Source organism: Protomyctophum parallelum (assembly GCF_964188405.1).
Source record: "Protomyctophum parallelum genome assembly, chromosome: 11".
Lineage (NCBI taxonomy): Eukaryota > Metazoa > Chordata > Actinopteri > Myctophiformes > Myctophidae > Protomyctophum > Protomyctophum parallelum.
Genome location: NC_139707.1, coordinates 6,708,504 through 6,725,165, shown reverse-complemented (window position 1 = coordinate 6,725,165; position 16,662 = coordinate 6,708,504). Strand labels below are relative to the sequence as shown.

General features: G+C 43.7%; 1 protein-coding gene across 1 annotated transcript; it reads right to left on the bottom strand.

The window, feature by feature from the left end:
* Nucleotides 1–5,948, bottom strand: pdcl3 (phosducin-like 3). The gene is made up of 6 exons (XM_083776542.1): nt 5,841–5,948; nt 4,617–4,737; nt 4,251–4,341; nt 3,065–3,208; nt 2,635–2,843; nt 1–941 (listed from the first exon to the last, which is right to left on the bottom strand). Exons 1-6 carry the CDS (start codon nt 5,844–5,846, stop codon nt 790–792), a joined length of 723 nt encoding a protein of 240 aa, XP_083632668.1. The 5' UTR covers nt 5,847–5,948; the 3' UTR covers nt 1–789.
* Nucleotides 5,949–16,662: the final 10,714 nt, after the last annotated feature.

Genomic DNA, 16,662 nt, shown 5'->3' with positions numbered 1-16,662 from the left:
AAAAATCGAAGAACGACTGACATTTTTAGAATCTGATCTCAGGTCAGAATGGGTTAATCAGACCAGTGTGTGTCCAGTGGAAAACCTCGTATGAATCTGATCTCAGGTCAGAATGGGTTAAGTAAAAATAAAGTATAAAGGATCCAGACAGAGTTGCCTCTGCTTCTATTCAGGAGGGGTGTTAAAACAAAGGATGAATATCAGATTAACAACGTATTAAATTAATTTGGCAATAACCATCCGTATGGCTGAACATGATGCATAGGGACGCACAATTAACGCACACGTATAATCACCGTTTCTCAATGTCCGGTCCGAGGAGGACCATGAGGGGACCAAATGGACCCTTATGGGTCTGTAACCAGATAAATAAAATTTAAAAAAAAGCTACAATCTAACAAGGATCCATGGCCTAATGCATATCAAGCTGGTGGTCCTTCAACTGAAAAAAGGTTGAGTAAGCGTATAATTATACACCATGTTAATAGTTTGCATAATTTGATTGAAGTGTGGTGCTGTTAGTTCATCATCATGATCATGGAACACATTATATTCTCCGTTTCTCAGTTTTTAAAACGGCTGCATGTAAAACCTATTGTTAACAAGATGGATGTGGATACTAGATATTTGACAAAAATAAAAATAAACCTGTCCCCAATCGTCCTCGACCGAAATCATAATGCCTGTGTAAGTTCCACATAGTGGTGACAGAGCCTTGTGACTGGGATGTGTGTGTGTGTGTGTGTGTATGTGTGTATGTGTACGTTCAGGGAAGGACGGGGCTCTTCTCTAATAGTCCTCGTCATCGGAGTTGTCGCTGTCTTTCCGCGTGGGGAGTGACTGTCTGATGGAGGTCATGAGTTTGTCTTCGATCTGCTTCTTGGGGTTCTCCTCCAGGTCGGTTTTCACGGCTCCGCTCTCTGATAACCTCCACTCCAACTCTGGATGTCACAGGAGCACGACAGACAGAGAGAGAGAGAAAGAGAGAAGCATGTAAGACCTCAGCATTAGGGCCGTCACAATGATGAACTCATGAGGCCTATATTCATACTCCACTAGGTGATAAGGTGATGTTGTGGGAAATACAAATCTATATAGTATATTGTTCCATGCTAGTCTGTCTGGTCGTGTCTGTGAGCAATGACACCTTGGCCTGAAAGCCTGTCTTAATCCAATCAACCCTTTGATCAAGCTGTATGTAAAAGACCATGTCACACCTATTGTATATTATGAGACCCTGCTGGGCCTGAATAGGCATCACTAGGTAGTCAGGAGGGGGCGACAGCGACAGCCAAGACAGTCAGGGCGTCTGTATTGTACCTTTGTGATGGTCATGTTTATCTGTGGACCTGCTCAGGAGGGCTAGTGGGATGGAGACCACGAGAGAGAGATGTACCGAGAGAGAATGTTGAGTGATACAGGCTAAGCCTGCTAGACTGAGTGATGTTGCTGTTCTTGCTGTTCTTCTGAATAAACTTCTAAGATATACATTCACCTTCCGGATGGACATATATTATTTCCATAACAGTGACCACCACGCAGTGGTTGGGAAAAGTACAACATGACGTCAAGCCGTGGCGGTGATAAGCGGCTCACCGCTCACCCAAACACCTTGTTTTTAACCAACCACCATTTTGGTGGTCACGGTGAGTGGCCGGATGGTAACGAACCACAAGGTTGCCAGTTCGAACCCGGGCTCCCCCAGAGTTAGTGTCGAAGTGTCCTTGAACACCGAATTGCTCCTGATGTGCAGGTTGGTGCCTTGCATGGTTTCCCCCGCCATCGGTGTATGAATGGGTGAATGTAATGCACAATCTATGTAAAGCGCCTTAGATAAAGGGCTAAAGGCGGTAACAAGACTACTCGCCCCGTTTCTGTTTTCCTCCCAGAATTTTCCCCAGTGAGGGGTGGGAGAGGCTGGACAGCAGACGGCTGGACTTTGAATTTCTCTAACTATAAACTTTCATGACAGCAGAACAAATAAGTACAAATATAATTTATGAAAAGCTACTACAGTGAAGTCTATTCACAGAAGTTGTTGTAGGATATGTGGGGATTATCTGACGAGGTACCATTTGAGGGGGCAAAACCTTACATATACTAAATAATACTAAATTGTTTATAGGTTCAATATAAGTCAAATAATATAGCCTTTCCACAAGAGTATCTTTTTATATTTTTCCAAAAAGAATACAAACAGCCAATAGCATATACAAAGTTATCCCCCTCACTGGGGAAAGTTCCGGGAGGAAAAACGGGCAAGCACCGGGGCGAGTAGTCCAGTATTCCTAAAGGCGCTATATAAATGCACCATTTACCATATATAAATGCACCATTCACCATATCAAAGTGGAGTATGAATAGGCCATTACTTGACGATTAATTGTCACACAAATCATTTTGATTAACGATTTAATTGTATATTTTAACACTGGAACATGTACATAAGAATTAATGTAAAAAGAATAATGGATAGATGACATTTGTGTTAATCCCATTAGTTTTAACTTTTTATACAGATGAATAGAAACAATACTAACCATTATGCAAAAGAATCAGGATTATCTCACTAATCACTTGACTATACTGTGACAGGCCTAGATACAAGGTAGGGGGGGGGGGTCTCATACATACCTTCAACTTTGAGGTTCATACCACCGAAGACGAGAGGGCCGATGAACTGAGCCTTCATCTCTCCCTGGAAGTAGACGAAGATGGTGGGCAGGTTGCGGTCGGGATAGTTGGGGATACAGGTGGTGGAGATGGACTTGACAAACTTGGTCTGGGGGAACTTCCTGGCCATCGTGCACAGGTGCTGGTTGATCAGCGTGCACAGAGGGATGCTGGGAGACCGCGGCGGAGAGAACAGAGAAGGAACCGGTTAGTACCAGCCCATTTCATTCTGCATCTGTGTCTTGTTGGTCAAGTAGTCTTGTTCGACCAATGAGAAGTTTAAAGTGAACACCAATGGTGGCAGAGGCTAACTACATTTATGCTAAAAGCTAGCGGTACACAGAAAGAATTAACGGGTATAAAAAGGGGCTTATCTAGTTGGATGTCTTACCCCTGCTTGTAGAGATGCAGCACCACCCAGATACCCTCACCGGCCTCGTTAACTTCTTTGATGTAGTCCTGGCCAGAGATCTCCCCCACCGACCCGAACACGTTCTTGATCTGCGTCGCTTTCCACTCCGCAAGGCGCTTCTGTCTGAGATGGCAAAATAAGACAATTAGAAATCCTAAAGTAACTACAAAATAATAATAATCAGACATGTCTGAAGTGAATGGTGCAACAGTGGCCCCTGTTGGTACCCTAAACATACATAGGGACTGACGGACATTGCTGGTTCTAGGAGTGGTTGCACCACTCAAAAAATACACATTTTAAAGAATGAAATGATCTGCCACGATCAATAAATCATTTAACATGAAAATACAAAAAAAAAATGCCTGAAGAGACACAGACAAATTCTGTGTTCGTTAATTAACAAGCTGTGAGAATCAGTCCCTCCCTGGATCTTATTGTCCGGGGCTAGTTTTAATCCGTTTTCTTAAGGCAGTTGACAGACACCTCCACTTTCAACAGAGGATACCTCTGTCTACAGTGACAAATTTCACACAAATACCATTTGTTATTGTAATTTCAAAACACTTTTTGGCAGAGAAACAAAGGAAAAACAAATGCGATACTTTCACCCATTCAGGACGGGAACCCCTTTTGGTGTTCTAAGCATTGTGTTATACTGTTATACTCTCTAGCGGAGGGTGGAGGAGAGGACAGCGGGCTTAGTGTCCCATTGGCCATATAAGGCTAGTGTCCCATTGGCTTAGAGGCCAGCTAATCATAAAGGTCTCGTCACTACGTCGCTACTAGACCACGTGACTAGACTAGAAAGTCTGATCATTGATCAGCTCTACAAGCTGATAACAAACATTGGCGAGTCTTTCTCCTCTTCACCTGTACATCTCAATGGCAGCATCGTCCTCATTAAAGCTGTACATCTCAATGGCAGCCTCGTCCTCAGTAAAGCCCTTTACCTGTACATCTCAATGGCAGCCTCGTCCTCAGTAAAGCCCTTTACCTGTACATCTCAATGGCAGCCTCGTCCTCAGTAAAACCCTTTACCTGTACATCTCAATGGAAGCCTCGTCCTCAGTAAAGCCCTTTACCTGTACATCTCAATGGAAGCCTCGTCCTCATTAAAGCTGTACATCACAATGGAAGCCTCGTCCTCAGTAAAACCCTTTACCTGTACATCTCAATGGCAGCCTCGTCCTCTTCTTCAAACTCGTCCTCGTTGTCATCTAGCTCATCCAGTGTCATGCTTTCATACGTTTTCACTGTGTCAATAACAAGGCAGGGAGAAGAGTCAATTAGACCATGACGCAGAATACATGTTGTATACTGTATACTAGTATGCAGTATATAAAGTGTATATATACACACACAGTCACACACACACACAATGATGTATATAACAGAATATACAGAATATATAATATAATATAATAACACTTTACAGCCGTGGTTCCTCAAAGTACAGGAACCACTACTCTAATGCACCCCCCCCCCCCCCGCTCACACCCCTAAACAAACAAAGAAACATCTGTCTTACCAACAGACTGCTGCTGTCGAGCCAGCTCCTCCTCTTCTTCAACATCTTTGGGAGTTTCTTTGGGAGGAAGAATGCCTTTCTTCCGCAGGATATCATTCCACTCGGTGTCTTCATTTGGGTCCTGTGTGTGGAGGAAATACAAAACAAGACATTAATAATATATATTTATCACTAAATCAAAGACAAAGCAACACATTTGATCTTTCTGTACAAACAGAGAAACAGAGCACAACACAAATTATCTCAAAAAGTGATGATTTGTCTGTAGCCAGGGATTCCATCTAGTGAGAGTGGTGTCCTAAATGGGATCAAATCCTGGTCAGGACATGAAACATACGCACCGGGATTACACAGCTTTATTTTTTGCCACACTAACATACAGTAGCCAGTAGCCACAGGCTAAACAGAAGAATACCATAGCAGTACTTAATAGTCAAATAATTTAAATAAATGACCCAAATTGTATACATTTCAAGCACAACTCAATACAAAAACTGTTAACCGTGGAGTCAACGACACCATAAAGCATTACACTTGTTTACAATAGGGTCCTCCATTTTCAATTCAACAGAGTCTGTAACCCTGAGCTAGAACAAATGGAACCAAATGGACCCAATAACGCTCAAAAGTTAAAGAGGACTGGGGACTTTAAAGTGTAGATTGAACCTTTCAGGTCCAAGAGATAAAACATCAATGATATCAAATGGAGGTGCCCGATAGCCTACTATAGATCAGTGGTTCCCAGGGGTCCTTCAGGGAGTTACAGGTGGTCCCCCAGCTATGATGGATAGTTAGGAACCAAATGGACCCATGGATCTGTAACATGAATCTGTAACGGGTCCATTTGGTTCCATTTGTACTGTACACTCAGAGTTACAATATAAATTGGGGGTCCCAGAGATATAAATGCCATTAAATGGGGGTCCGTAGCCTAATGTATCTTTTCAAATGGGAGGTCCGCAGGCTAATTACTAGTGTCAATTTGGGGGTCCTTGCTCTTGGCACGAAAAAGTTTGGGAACCACCACTGCTAGAGATACTACAAACGAAACGGATATATTAGACAGTCAGTCACAGATAAATTAGTTTTTAGCCACCCATAGCGGCTAGCATCATAGGACTTCTTTAGCCGAATGTAATGATAATGACACACACACAGTATAGACAAGCGTCGTGAAAGATGTGTTAAAATGAATGGAAAAGAATGTAACGAAAGATTACAAACCTGCATTGTGGCACAAACGGAGAGAGGCAGAGAGAGTGCTGTTGAATCTGTTCGTGTTCTGTGAAAATGAAAATCACACCGCTGTCCGCTGCTGTCCTCCTGTGTCGCTTCCAGTGTTGCCACATTGTGTGAGAGAAACAAGCAACCAGGGTCCATGAAAACTTACTCTATGGCTCTGATGAAAACAAGCCCCAAAGAAGCCTGGGTAGGCTATACTCTTGAGCTTGTAGATCTGCTATTTTCAAAACTATCATGGAAAAATGTGACAAAGTGTGGAATATTCTTTGAAACATTTTAACAACAACACAAATCTTGTTCTTCCTCCTGGCACAAAGACATTTGTAGGGTCCTTTCCTTACAAATACATTAATATGAAGGTCCTTAAGGTCCTCCCTTAATATGAAGGAATTACAGTACAATTCAAGCACAACTCAATACAAAGACTGTTAACTATGAGTGGACGACCCAATAAAGCATTACACTTGTTTACAAGAGGGTCCACCTTGTTCAATTCATCAAACCATTTAGAGACGTACAAATATACACAAAGCCAAAGAACAGAGTTTCGAATTGCAGCCGTCCGTAGGTGCCCTTTGATAGCGGATTTGAAGGAGTCAAGGGATCCGCATGTCTAAATGACTGTTGGTAGGGTGTTCCACATTTTGGTGGCATAGGAGAGAAAATAATCTAGTCCCTTGTTTGTGCCGAATCTGTCAAAGCCTGTCAAAGTGGGCAGGGGTGAGGTGGGTTCGGGGGGTGAGGCCTGACAAGTTTGTTTTGGGAAGTCTGGAGCCTTGTCTTAAGGGCCTTTGAGGTGCTGTGGTACCAAGAGCTGCATGCATAATCGAAGAAACCTTGTACGAGGGCTCCTGTGAGGAGATCCTGTAAAGGAATCTTGTTCTTTGGTGGACTTTTTTTTATTACATTGGTGGTCGCTTATAATAAGCGGACATGGCAACACGGGTTGCTTCCTCGCTTCACACGAGGAAACAGAAGGCGCGTCACCTTAAACGCTCCGGAAGAAATAATGACGCTGAAGGAATCCTAAAAATAAGTCATCAAGAAAACTGTGGCATGTTGAAACAATTATAAAACCCCAATGCATTTTGTATTTGTGTCACGCGACTCACGCGGTGATAAATGTCATTGTCTGGCAAGTTATTACTTTGAGTTTCAATGCTTCCCCGCAGTAACAAATCGTCATAAAAAAAGTAGTTAAAGGGAACCGTCAACGCCGAGGTGGTGGGGGGGGACAATAATATGGTTGCACCCACCCATACGGTATATCCGTTTGGTCTCCGATATGTCCATATATGGAGTGGGAGCGCAGCAGCTGCTGAGAGGCAGCAGCATGCCATTTGTGGCAGCGAGGCAACAACAGCTGTATACATAGATCTTACATGCGCGAAAACGCACGCGCGCGCACACTCCCACTATGAGTCCCACCCCCCACTCCCTTCCTGTGTGAGTTCTCTCTCCTGATTATTGGTATCCCTACCTCTCTGCCCCATATTATCACTTCAGTGTACTAAACTAAACTAAACACCCAGTCCGTCCGCGCGTGTGTGTGTTGTTGTGGTGTGGATCTCTCGGGAGTGTGTGTGTGTGTGTGTGTGTGTGTGTGTGTGTGTGTGTGTGTGTGTGTGTGTGTGTGTGTGTGTGTGTATTAGCACAGCTAATTCCTGGGCATACATATCACAGACACATTCACATGGTCACTCAACAACGAGTACATCCTCAAGAAGGCGCAGCAGAGACTGTACTTTCTGAGGCGCCTTAAAAAATAGTACAAAGTACAAAAGGACCGGTGAACTTTTATCGCTGTATAATTGAAAGTGTCTTAACTGCCTGTATCACAGTGTGGTACGGTAACACGACCGCTCAGGATTGCAAGAGGTTGCAGAGGACCATTAAAACAGCAGCTAAAATAATCGGCACTACAGAATTACCCAGTCTCCATAACATCTACACCACTCGCTGTATGAAAAAAGCCCATAACATCATGGAAGACACAAGCCACCCCGCAAATAACCTGTTCAAACTACTCCCCTCCAAAAAACGCTACCAGAGCATCAAATCTCGTACCACCCGTCTCAGTTTTTACCCCCAGGCAGTCAGGCTGCTGAACAGCTGACCTTGAACTGTATTGCACTTCACTTCACTTGCACTTTTCTTTTCCTGTTTTTGTCTTTTCTTGCACTATAGATGTTTGTTATGTCCTGTGTATGTAAGACTGAGAGTGCTCTGAGCAAAATAAATGTCATTGTATGTATACTCTGTATCTATACAAATGACAAATAAACCTGAACCTGAACCTGAACCTATGGGCTATAATATAGTTCCAAACATTGGAACTATCCCGTTTGAGATATAATGAGCACTTCCGCATTCCATTGTTACAATGGGAGTCAACGCTATAATATTGCCCCCCAGATCAGATCAGTGGTTCTCAACCAATGGTCCGGGGACGAACCAACGAACGAGAGGGCGATACACAAATGGACATGCTGCACATCATGGTACCAACATCAATAAATATTAAATACAGCATGGAATTGTGGACAAAATCTTATCCTACGACAACAAAATATTCTTTAGTCTTGGTTCTGCGAGGCCAAATGTCATCAAATGCCGACTGAATAACGGGCTTTAAACCCCCTGCTCTAATTCAGTGGTTCCCAAAGTGGTCATAGGGGTCCTTGAGCGATTTACAAGCCCACATTGACTCGCAATGTGGTGACGTAATGTACGCTTTCGATCAATATAGGTGTTTTCCAGGCCGTACAGTCGGTCTACAGTGGTTTTGACTACAGTAATACTGTTAAAAATAACGAAGAAGAAGAAAAATATCACAGTGGCACATTTGTAATAATAATAATAATACACAGGGGGGTCATGAGTTCAAATGTTTGTTTTGTGCATACAGTGCAAGTTACAGGCGAGTACCTATGTTCCCCAGGTTCTATGTTCCCACGGGCCACCATGCAAAAAAGGTTATTTGTTCCACAATTAGAATAAACCTAAACCTAAACCAGAAACCTAGTCATTTTAGACTAAAAGTATTTTAGCAACTTAGTCTTAGTGTTACTTTTAGTAGCAAATTCTGATTTAAGCTCAGTCTTTGAACAATCCATTGAACTTTAGGCCTGCCTAGGCTACTTACTTAAAGTATTAGCCGCAATTTGCAACTCTAGATTTTTTTACAATGGGTTGAATCTAGAGTTGCAACAAGCTCCATCCACTTCCTATTCATCATTTTTGGTTTGTGATCTGCTTGTCTTAAACGACGTCAAACTCACCAACATTGCAGCTGCAGTCCAAGCTTGAATTATCCTCTTTCAATCTGCCGAGCTTGTTTTTCATAAAAATCCCCCGTAGAGATGTTATGAGCTACTTTCTGTCAAGACATCCTCTGCAAGTGATTATTTTTCTAAGTGCTGGAGTTTGGAAGCACTCGTCGTACGTCACTGAACGGCCCTGCGTTCAACCTGTTTCGAATTTGCACATAATGCAGGAGGCAGCAGCGCGACCCATTAACAGAAACGAGTGCTTCCAAACTGCAACACTTAAAAAAATAATCATTTGCAGAGGATGTCTTGACAGAAAGTAGCTCATAACATCTCTACGGGGGATTTTTATGAAAAACAAGCTCGGCAGATTGAAAGAGGATAATTCAAGCTTGGACTGCAGCTGCAATGTTGGTGAGTTTAACGTCATTTAAGACAAGCAGATCACAAACCAAAAATGATGAATAGGAAGTGGATAGAACTTGTTGCAACTCTAGATTCAACCCATTGTAAAAAAATCTAGAGTTGCAAATTGCGGCTACATCCAGGAGCAGGAAGGTATCTGGTGGATGGTGAGGAGTGATGATGATGATGATGATGATGATGGGGCATCAATATCATTATATTTTGAGTTTCATTTTGATTATGCATGCTGTGTTTCATTTCTGTGTTGTTTGATGAGTGCCGTGTGCTATGATAGCGATGGACAATGAACATTATGCCACAGTATTGTTTACCTGTCGGGTGCTCTAACCAAGGCGTGTGCAGCCTATGACACAGACTGAGTCAAGACATTCATTCGCCAGTGAAAACACCACGCCCAAATAAAAGGTCCACCAGTCCACCTAGATCTCTGTTTAATATATCGATATGATGAAACTATATAAACTATGCATATACCATGAAGTGCTATGACTACTAGCTCTGGTCCATAGCTCTAATCTCTAATGCGTTTCATTTAGAGCTATGTTACTCTAAACTTCCCCGCTCGCATGAATGCAGACCAGCCTCTACTCTTTGGCGTAAATAAAAAGAACGTTTTTGCTACACATCAAAACAAAGGCGAGTTGTGTCATTAGAAAGCCTACTTTGGTAATTGGTTCTAGTTCTAGTGAACAGAAATAATAAATAAATAGACTTGGTAACCTAACTGTAGGGAGTGCAAACACATTAAAGAACCTGGGAGTTATCATCTATGAAAAGGCAACAGAATGAGCAGAAAATAAAAATGAACCATGTAAATACAACAAATTGAGCAGAGCACTGCAGGGAGTCGAACCCCATTCCGGTAAACCAGAAGTACCACAACCAGTGCCTTGGTTTTTGTTTTGTTTTACGAGGTCCATTCGTTGAAATGTAAATTTTGCATTTCAACAGTAAAGTAATTTCACAATTGACATTGTAGGCAATAATTAATAACGGTATGGCACCAGGCCAAAGCCATGGGGAGAGAGTATGTTTTGCACTCTGAGTGTGTGTGTGTGTGTGTGTGTGTGTGTGTGTGTGTGTGTGTGTGTGTGTGTGTGTGTGTCAGTCAGTTTGTTAACAGCTAATCTCCAGCACCATTAACCCGGTCGATGCCAAATTTTGCACACACACTCCCTGGATGCCAACGATGAACCTCTGCCCCAAATTTTCCAGGACGGCCTTTATAGCTCCACACATTTTTGTATGCCCTCCGAGACTATAGCCTTTTGCTTTTCCGTGATTTTCACCTTTTTTCAAATCCTAAACAATGATGAAGAATCACGCACTATAGCGTGCCACTTAATGACCTTGACCAATATCAATGACCTTGAGCAGTATAAATGACCTTCAATAAGACTAGTAAATGACCTTGACCAGTATAAATGACCTTGACAAGTACAAATGAGCTTGACCAGTATAAATGACCTTCACCAGTATAAATTACCTTCATTAGACTAGTAAATTAACTTGACCAGTATAAATTACCTTGACCAGTATAAATGACCTTGACCAGTATAAATTACCTTGACCAGTATAAATGACCTTGACCAGTATGCGGTCCGTGACCATGGACTATAGCCTTTAGCTTTTCCGTGATTTTCACCTTTTTTCAAATCCTAAACAATGATGAAGAATCACGCACTATAGCGTGCCACTTAATGACCTTGACCAATATCAATGACCTTGAGCAGTATAAATGACCTTCAATAAGACTAGTAAATGACCTTGACCAGTATAAATGACCTTGACCAGTATAAATTACCTTGACCAGTATAAATGACCTTGACCAGTATGCGGTCCGTGACCATGGACTATAGCCTTTAGCTTTTCCGTGATTTTCACCTTTTTTCAAATCCTAAACAATGATGAAGAATCACGCACTATAGCGTGCCACTTAATGACCTTGACCAATATCAATGACCTTGAGCAGTATAAATGACCTTCAATAAGACTAGTAAATGACCTTGACCAGTATAAATGACCTTGACCAGTATAAATGACCTTGACCAGTATAAATGACCTTGACCAGTATAAATGACCTTGACCAGTATGCGGTCCGTGACCATGGACTATAGCCTTTCGCTTTTCCCTCAACAACAGGCGCTTCTATGTCCAGTTAAATGACCAGAAGAGTAAATGGAAAGCCCAAAAGAACGGCCTCCCACAAGGTAGCGTGCTCGCCCCCCTCCTTTTCAATATCTACACAAACGACCAGCCACTACCCACAGAATGCCAGCGTTTCATCTACGCTGACGACCTCTGCATTACGACCCAACAAGCAGACTTCCAGAAGATTGAGTCTGTCCTTGAAAGTGCCCTCAAAGAAATGTCAAGCTACTACAATACAACCACCTGAAACCCAACCCATCAAAAACCCAACTATGCAGCTTCCACCTGAGGAACCGAGACGCGAAAAAATAACTGAGCGTCACTTGGGATGGTCACAAACTCTCCAACTATACCCACCCCATGTAACTTGGAGTTACACTGGACAGGACACTCCTTCAAAAAACACCTGGAGAACACTGCACGCAGGCACGCAGGCAGCTGATGCCTGCCTGAGTGCACGCAGATGACCTGCTGCTGCTGTCCCCAACCAAGGAAGGACTACAGCAGCAACTTGATCTCCTACACGAATTCTCCCAGACATGGGCCCTGACAGTGAACCTAACTAAGACTAAAATCATGATATTTCAAAAAAGGCCCAGCCGCCAAAACCACCAATTTTTCCTAAACACAATCCCTCTAGAACAAACAAAAAACTATACCTACCTTGGCCTAAACATCAGCAGCACAGGGAACTACAACCAAGCTGTAAAGGACCTGAGAGACAAGGCAAGAAGGGCATTCTATGCCATCAAAAGAAACATCAAAATAGACATCCCAATTAAAACCTGGCTTAAAATACTGGACTCTGTGATAGAACCAATTTCCCTCTATGGTTGCGAGATCTGGGGACCATTAGCAAACCATGACCCTGAAAAATGGGATAAACACCAAACCGAGACCCTACACACAGAACTCTGCAAATCCATTCTCCGTACCCAGCGGAAAACACCAAATAATGCATGCAGGGCAGAATTAGGACGATACCCACTCATAATCAAAATAAAAAAGAGAGCACTTAAGTTCTACAACCACCTAAAAGAAAGTGACCTAGATGCACTCCATAACAAGGCACTCACACACAGTGAAACTCTAGAGAGATGCCCCCTCAGCCACCTGGCCCTGGAACTCCGGGCACAAACACAAACAGAGCCACGAGATAGAAAACCCATTGGACTAAACCAAATTATAAAACAGCAAAAGGAAAACTATCTGACACATTGGAAAGAAGCAACACAAAAGCAGAGTAAACTAGAATGCTATCTGGCCCTAAACAGAGAATACACAGTGGCAGAATACCTGAGCACCGTGACCGACCCAAAACAAAGAAAAATCTTAACTAGGTACAGACTCAGTGAGCACAGTCTCGCGATCGAGAAAGGCCGTCATAGGCAGACGTGTATCCCGAGAGAAGACAGACTATGCACCCACTGCACACAAAATGAAGTGGAAACCGAGCTACACTTCCTAACCATCTGTCCATTGTACCAAGACATCAGAGACACATACTTCCCACTGATTACAGCCACACACAGAGATTTTGAAAACATGACCAATGACAAAAAAATCCCATATCTGCTGGGCGAAGTACAACAATGTGCAAACACAGCAGCAAGATTTGTGAGTTGCTGTGATAGGAGAAGGATATCAAATGGAACACAACCACCCTAAAGACTAATCATTGTGTATATTCCTGCACTATACCTGCATCGAGTGACCTGGGTACATAGAATTTGATCTATTGAAGATTCTGATCCTCAAATGTACATCAATTTTGTATTGATTGTATTGCTGTATTGTTGTATTGTTCTTTCTGCTTTGGCAATGTAAACGTATGTTTTCTCATGCCAATAAAGCCCTTTGAATTGAATTGAATTGAATTGCATGCCTGCCTCCCTCATGTGGAAGCTGCATAGTTGAGTTTGTGTGTGTCTTTCTTTTTCTGTCTTTCTTTCTTAGGACGAAGATCAAGGTAGACGCCGTTGGAAGGCTCAACACAAGCCGATGCCCCTAGAGATACATCCCAAAGCTTCCCTCAGGGAGCCCAGCAAGCCAGCTAGCCAGCAAGCCCGCCCAGTCAGCCAACGCAGCCAGCTAGCTCCGCCAGTCAGCCAGTGTAGAAAGTCAGGCTTCCAAGCCAGCGCACATCAGCCCTTGCAGTCAACCATTGTAGCCATACCAGCCTTGCTCAGTCAGCTCAGCCAGGCCTCTCTCGAGGCCTGGCTCTCTGTCTGCCTGGCCCGGTCTGCCCCGCCCTGCCTTGCAGCAACAGAACCAGCCTTGCTGGCAAGCCAGCCAGCTCAGAATACGAGCTCAGCAAGCCAGCGCAGCTGGCAAGCACGCAGTTAGTCTAAACCAGTTTCAGACCGGCAGGCCAGGGCAGACAGACAGGAAGACCGAGGCGCCTAGGCAGGCAGACAGGCCAGGAAGGCAACAAAGTGCAGGCAGGGGGACTATCCGGCCTAAGGCTGCGCTGCAAGGGTTGGAGCCTGGCCAGCTCCTGCTGATCTCCGCTGAGTGGCTGTGGCTGCACAGTAAGGCTGCAGTAACCTAGTCTGGGCTTGTTGCTGCACTGGCTTGCTCAGCTCGCATTCTGAGCTGACTGGCTTGCCAGCAAGGCTGGTTCTGTTGCTGCAAGGCAGGGCAGGGCAGACCGGGCCAGGCAGACAGAGAGCCAGGCCTCGAGAGAGGCCTGGCTGAGCTGACTGAGCAAGGCTGGTATGGCTGCAATGGCTGACTGCAAGGGCTGATATGCTCTGGCTTGGCAGCCTGACTTTCTACACTGGCTGACTGGCGGAGCTGACTGGCTGCGTTGGCTGACTGGGCAGGCTTGCTGGCTAGCTGGGCTCCCTGAGGGAAGCTTTGGGATGGATCTCTAGGGGCATCGGCTTGTGTTGAGCCTTCCAATGGCGTCTACCTTGATCTCCGTCCTAAGAAAGAAAGACAGAAAAAGAAAGACAAACACAAACCCAACTATGCAGCTTCCACCTGAGGAACCGAGACGCGAAAAATAACTGAGCGTCACTTGGGATGGTCACAAACTCTCCAACCATACCCACCCCATGTATCTTGGAGTTACACTGGACAGGACACTCTTCTTCAAAAAAACACCTGGAGAACACAAAAGCCACGCTCAACACCCACAATAACATCCTGTGAAAACTAGGGAACTCCAAGTGGGGCGCAGACCCACAAACAATCCGTGCAACTGCCATGGCCCTGTCTTTCTCTACAGCAGAGTATGCCTGCTCAAGCTGGAGCCGATCACGTCACACCAAATTGGTCGACACAGCCCTAAATGACACCTGTCGCATCATCACGGGATGCGTCAAGACAACACCTGTCCTGTGCCTTTATGCGCTAGCCGGCACCTCCCCCCGCACATCAGACGACTGTGTATCGCTCAAGATGAATGGAGAACACAGTAGATAGACAGTGAAGTTGGGGATGAACGAAGCAAAGTCTGGAATGAAATGATATAGAACACCTCACACACACATAGTTTCCTTTCGTGGCTGTTTACATTCGAGGGTCGCCGGTCCTCTCGAACGGAACAGTTTAACGTCATGCCCAGGACGAAAAGATATAGAGAACACCAACATGACAAATAACAGCAGGAAGGCATGGGCCACAATCCACCGTCTTGGCAAAGACCACACCACCCATAATTCAGAATGGGGTTGGTAGGTTTAAGTATGTAGGACTAGTAGCATGCCAAAGTTTGTGCTATTGCCATAGAGAATACATTGGGCGTTTAAGTTAAATAACTCAGAAACTATAAAACATTTCAAAGTAAAACTTTCCAGCATGTGTCTCCACAGTAAGCTGAATAATAAAAAGTGTGAATGGAGTTTCTAGGTGCAAGTAATTTTTGACGTGCCAATGTATATATATTATATTATATTATACTTGGTAACCTAACTGTAGGGAGTGCAAACACAGTAAAGAACCTGGGGGTTATCATCTATGAAAAGGCAACAGAATGAGCAGAAAATAAAAATGAACCATGTAAATACAACAAATTGAGCAGAGCACTGCAGGGAGTCGAACCCCATTCCGGTAAACCAGAAGTACCACAACCAGTGCCTTGGTTTTTGTTTTGTTTTACGAGGTCCATTCGTTGAAATGTAAATTTTGCATTTCAACGGTAAAGTCATTTCACAATTGACATTGTAGGCAATAATTAATAACGGTATGGCACCAGGCCAAAGCCATGGGGAGAGAGTATGTTTTGCACTCTGAGTGTGTGTGTGTGTGTGTGTCCGTCAGTTTGTTAACAGCTAATCTCCAGCACCATTAACCCGGTCGATGCCAAATTTTGCACACACACTCCCTGGATGCCAACGATGAACCTCTGCCCCAAATTTTCCAGGACGGCCTGTATAGCTCCACACATTTTTGTATGCCCTCCAAGACTATAGCCTTTCGCTTTTCCGTGATTTTCACCTTTTTTCAAATCCTAAACAATGATGAAGAATCACGCACTATAGCGTGCCACTTAATGACCTTGACCAGTATAAATGACCTTGACCAGTATAAATGACCTTGACCAGTATAAATGACCTTGACCAGTATAAATGACCTTGACCAGTATAAATGACCTTGACCAGTATAAATGACCTTGACCAGTATGCGGTCCGTGACCATGGACTATAGCCTTTCGCTTTTCCGTGATTTTCACCTTTTTTCAAATCCTAAACAATGATGAAGAATCACGCACTATAGCGTGCCACTTAATGACCTTGACCAATATCAATGACCTTGAGCAGTATAAATGACCTTCAATAAGACTAGTAAATGACCTTGACAAGTATAAATGACCTTGACAAGTACAAATGACCTTGACCAGTATAAATGACCTTGTATAAATGACCGTGACCAGTATAAATGACTGTGACCAGTATAAATTACCTTCATTAGACTAGTAAATTACCTTGACCAGTATAAATGACCGTGACCAG

Bases quoted from the DNA above. Each gene is read 5' to 3' on its own strand.
- pdcl3 (XM_083776542.1), bottom strand. The intron at 2,844-3,064 runs GTAAGACATCCA...GCGGTCTCCCAG, and splicing joins CTGCATCTCTACAAGCAGGG to CATCCCTCTGTGCACGCTGA. The intron at 942-2,634 runs GTATGTATGAGA...TGTGACATCCAG, and splicing joins TATGAACCTCAAAGTTGAAG to AGTTGGAGTGGAGGTTATCA.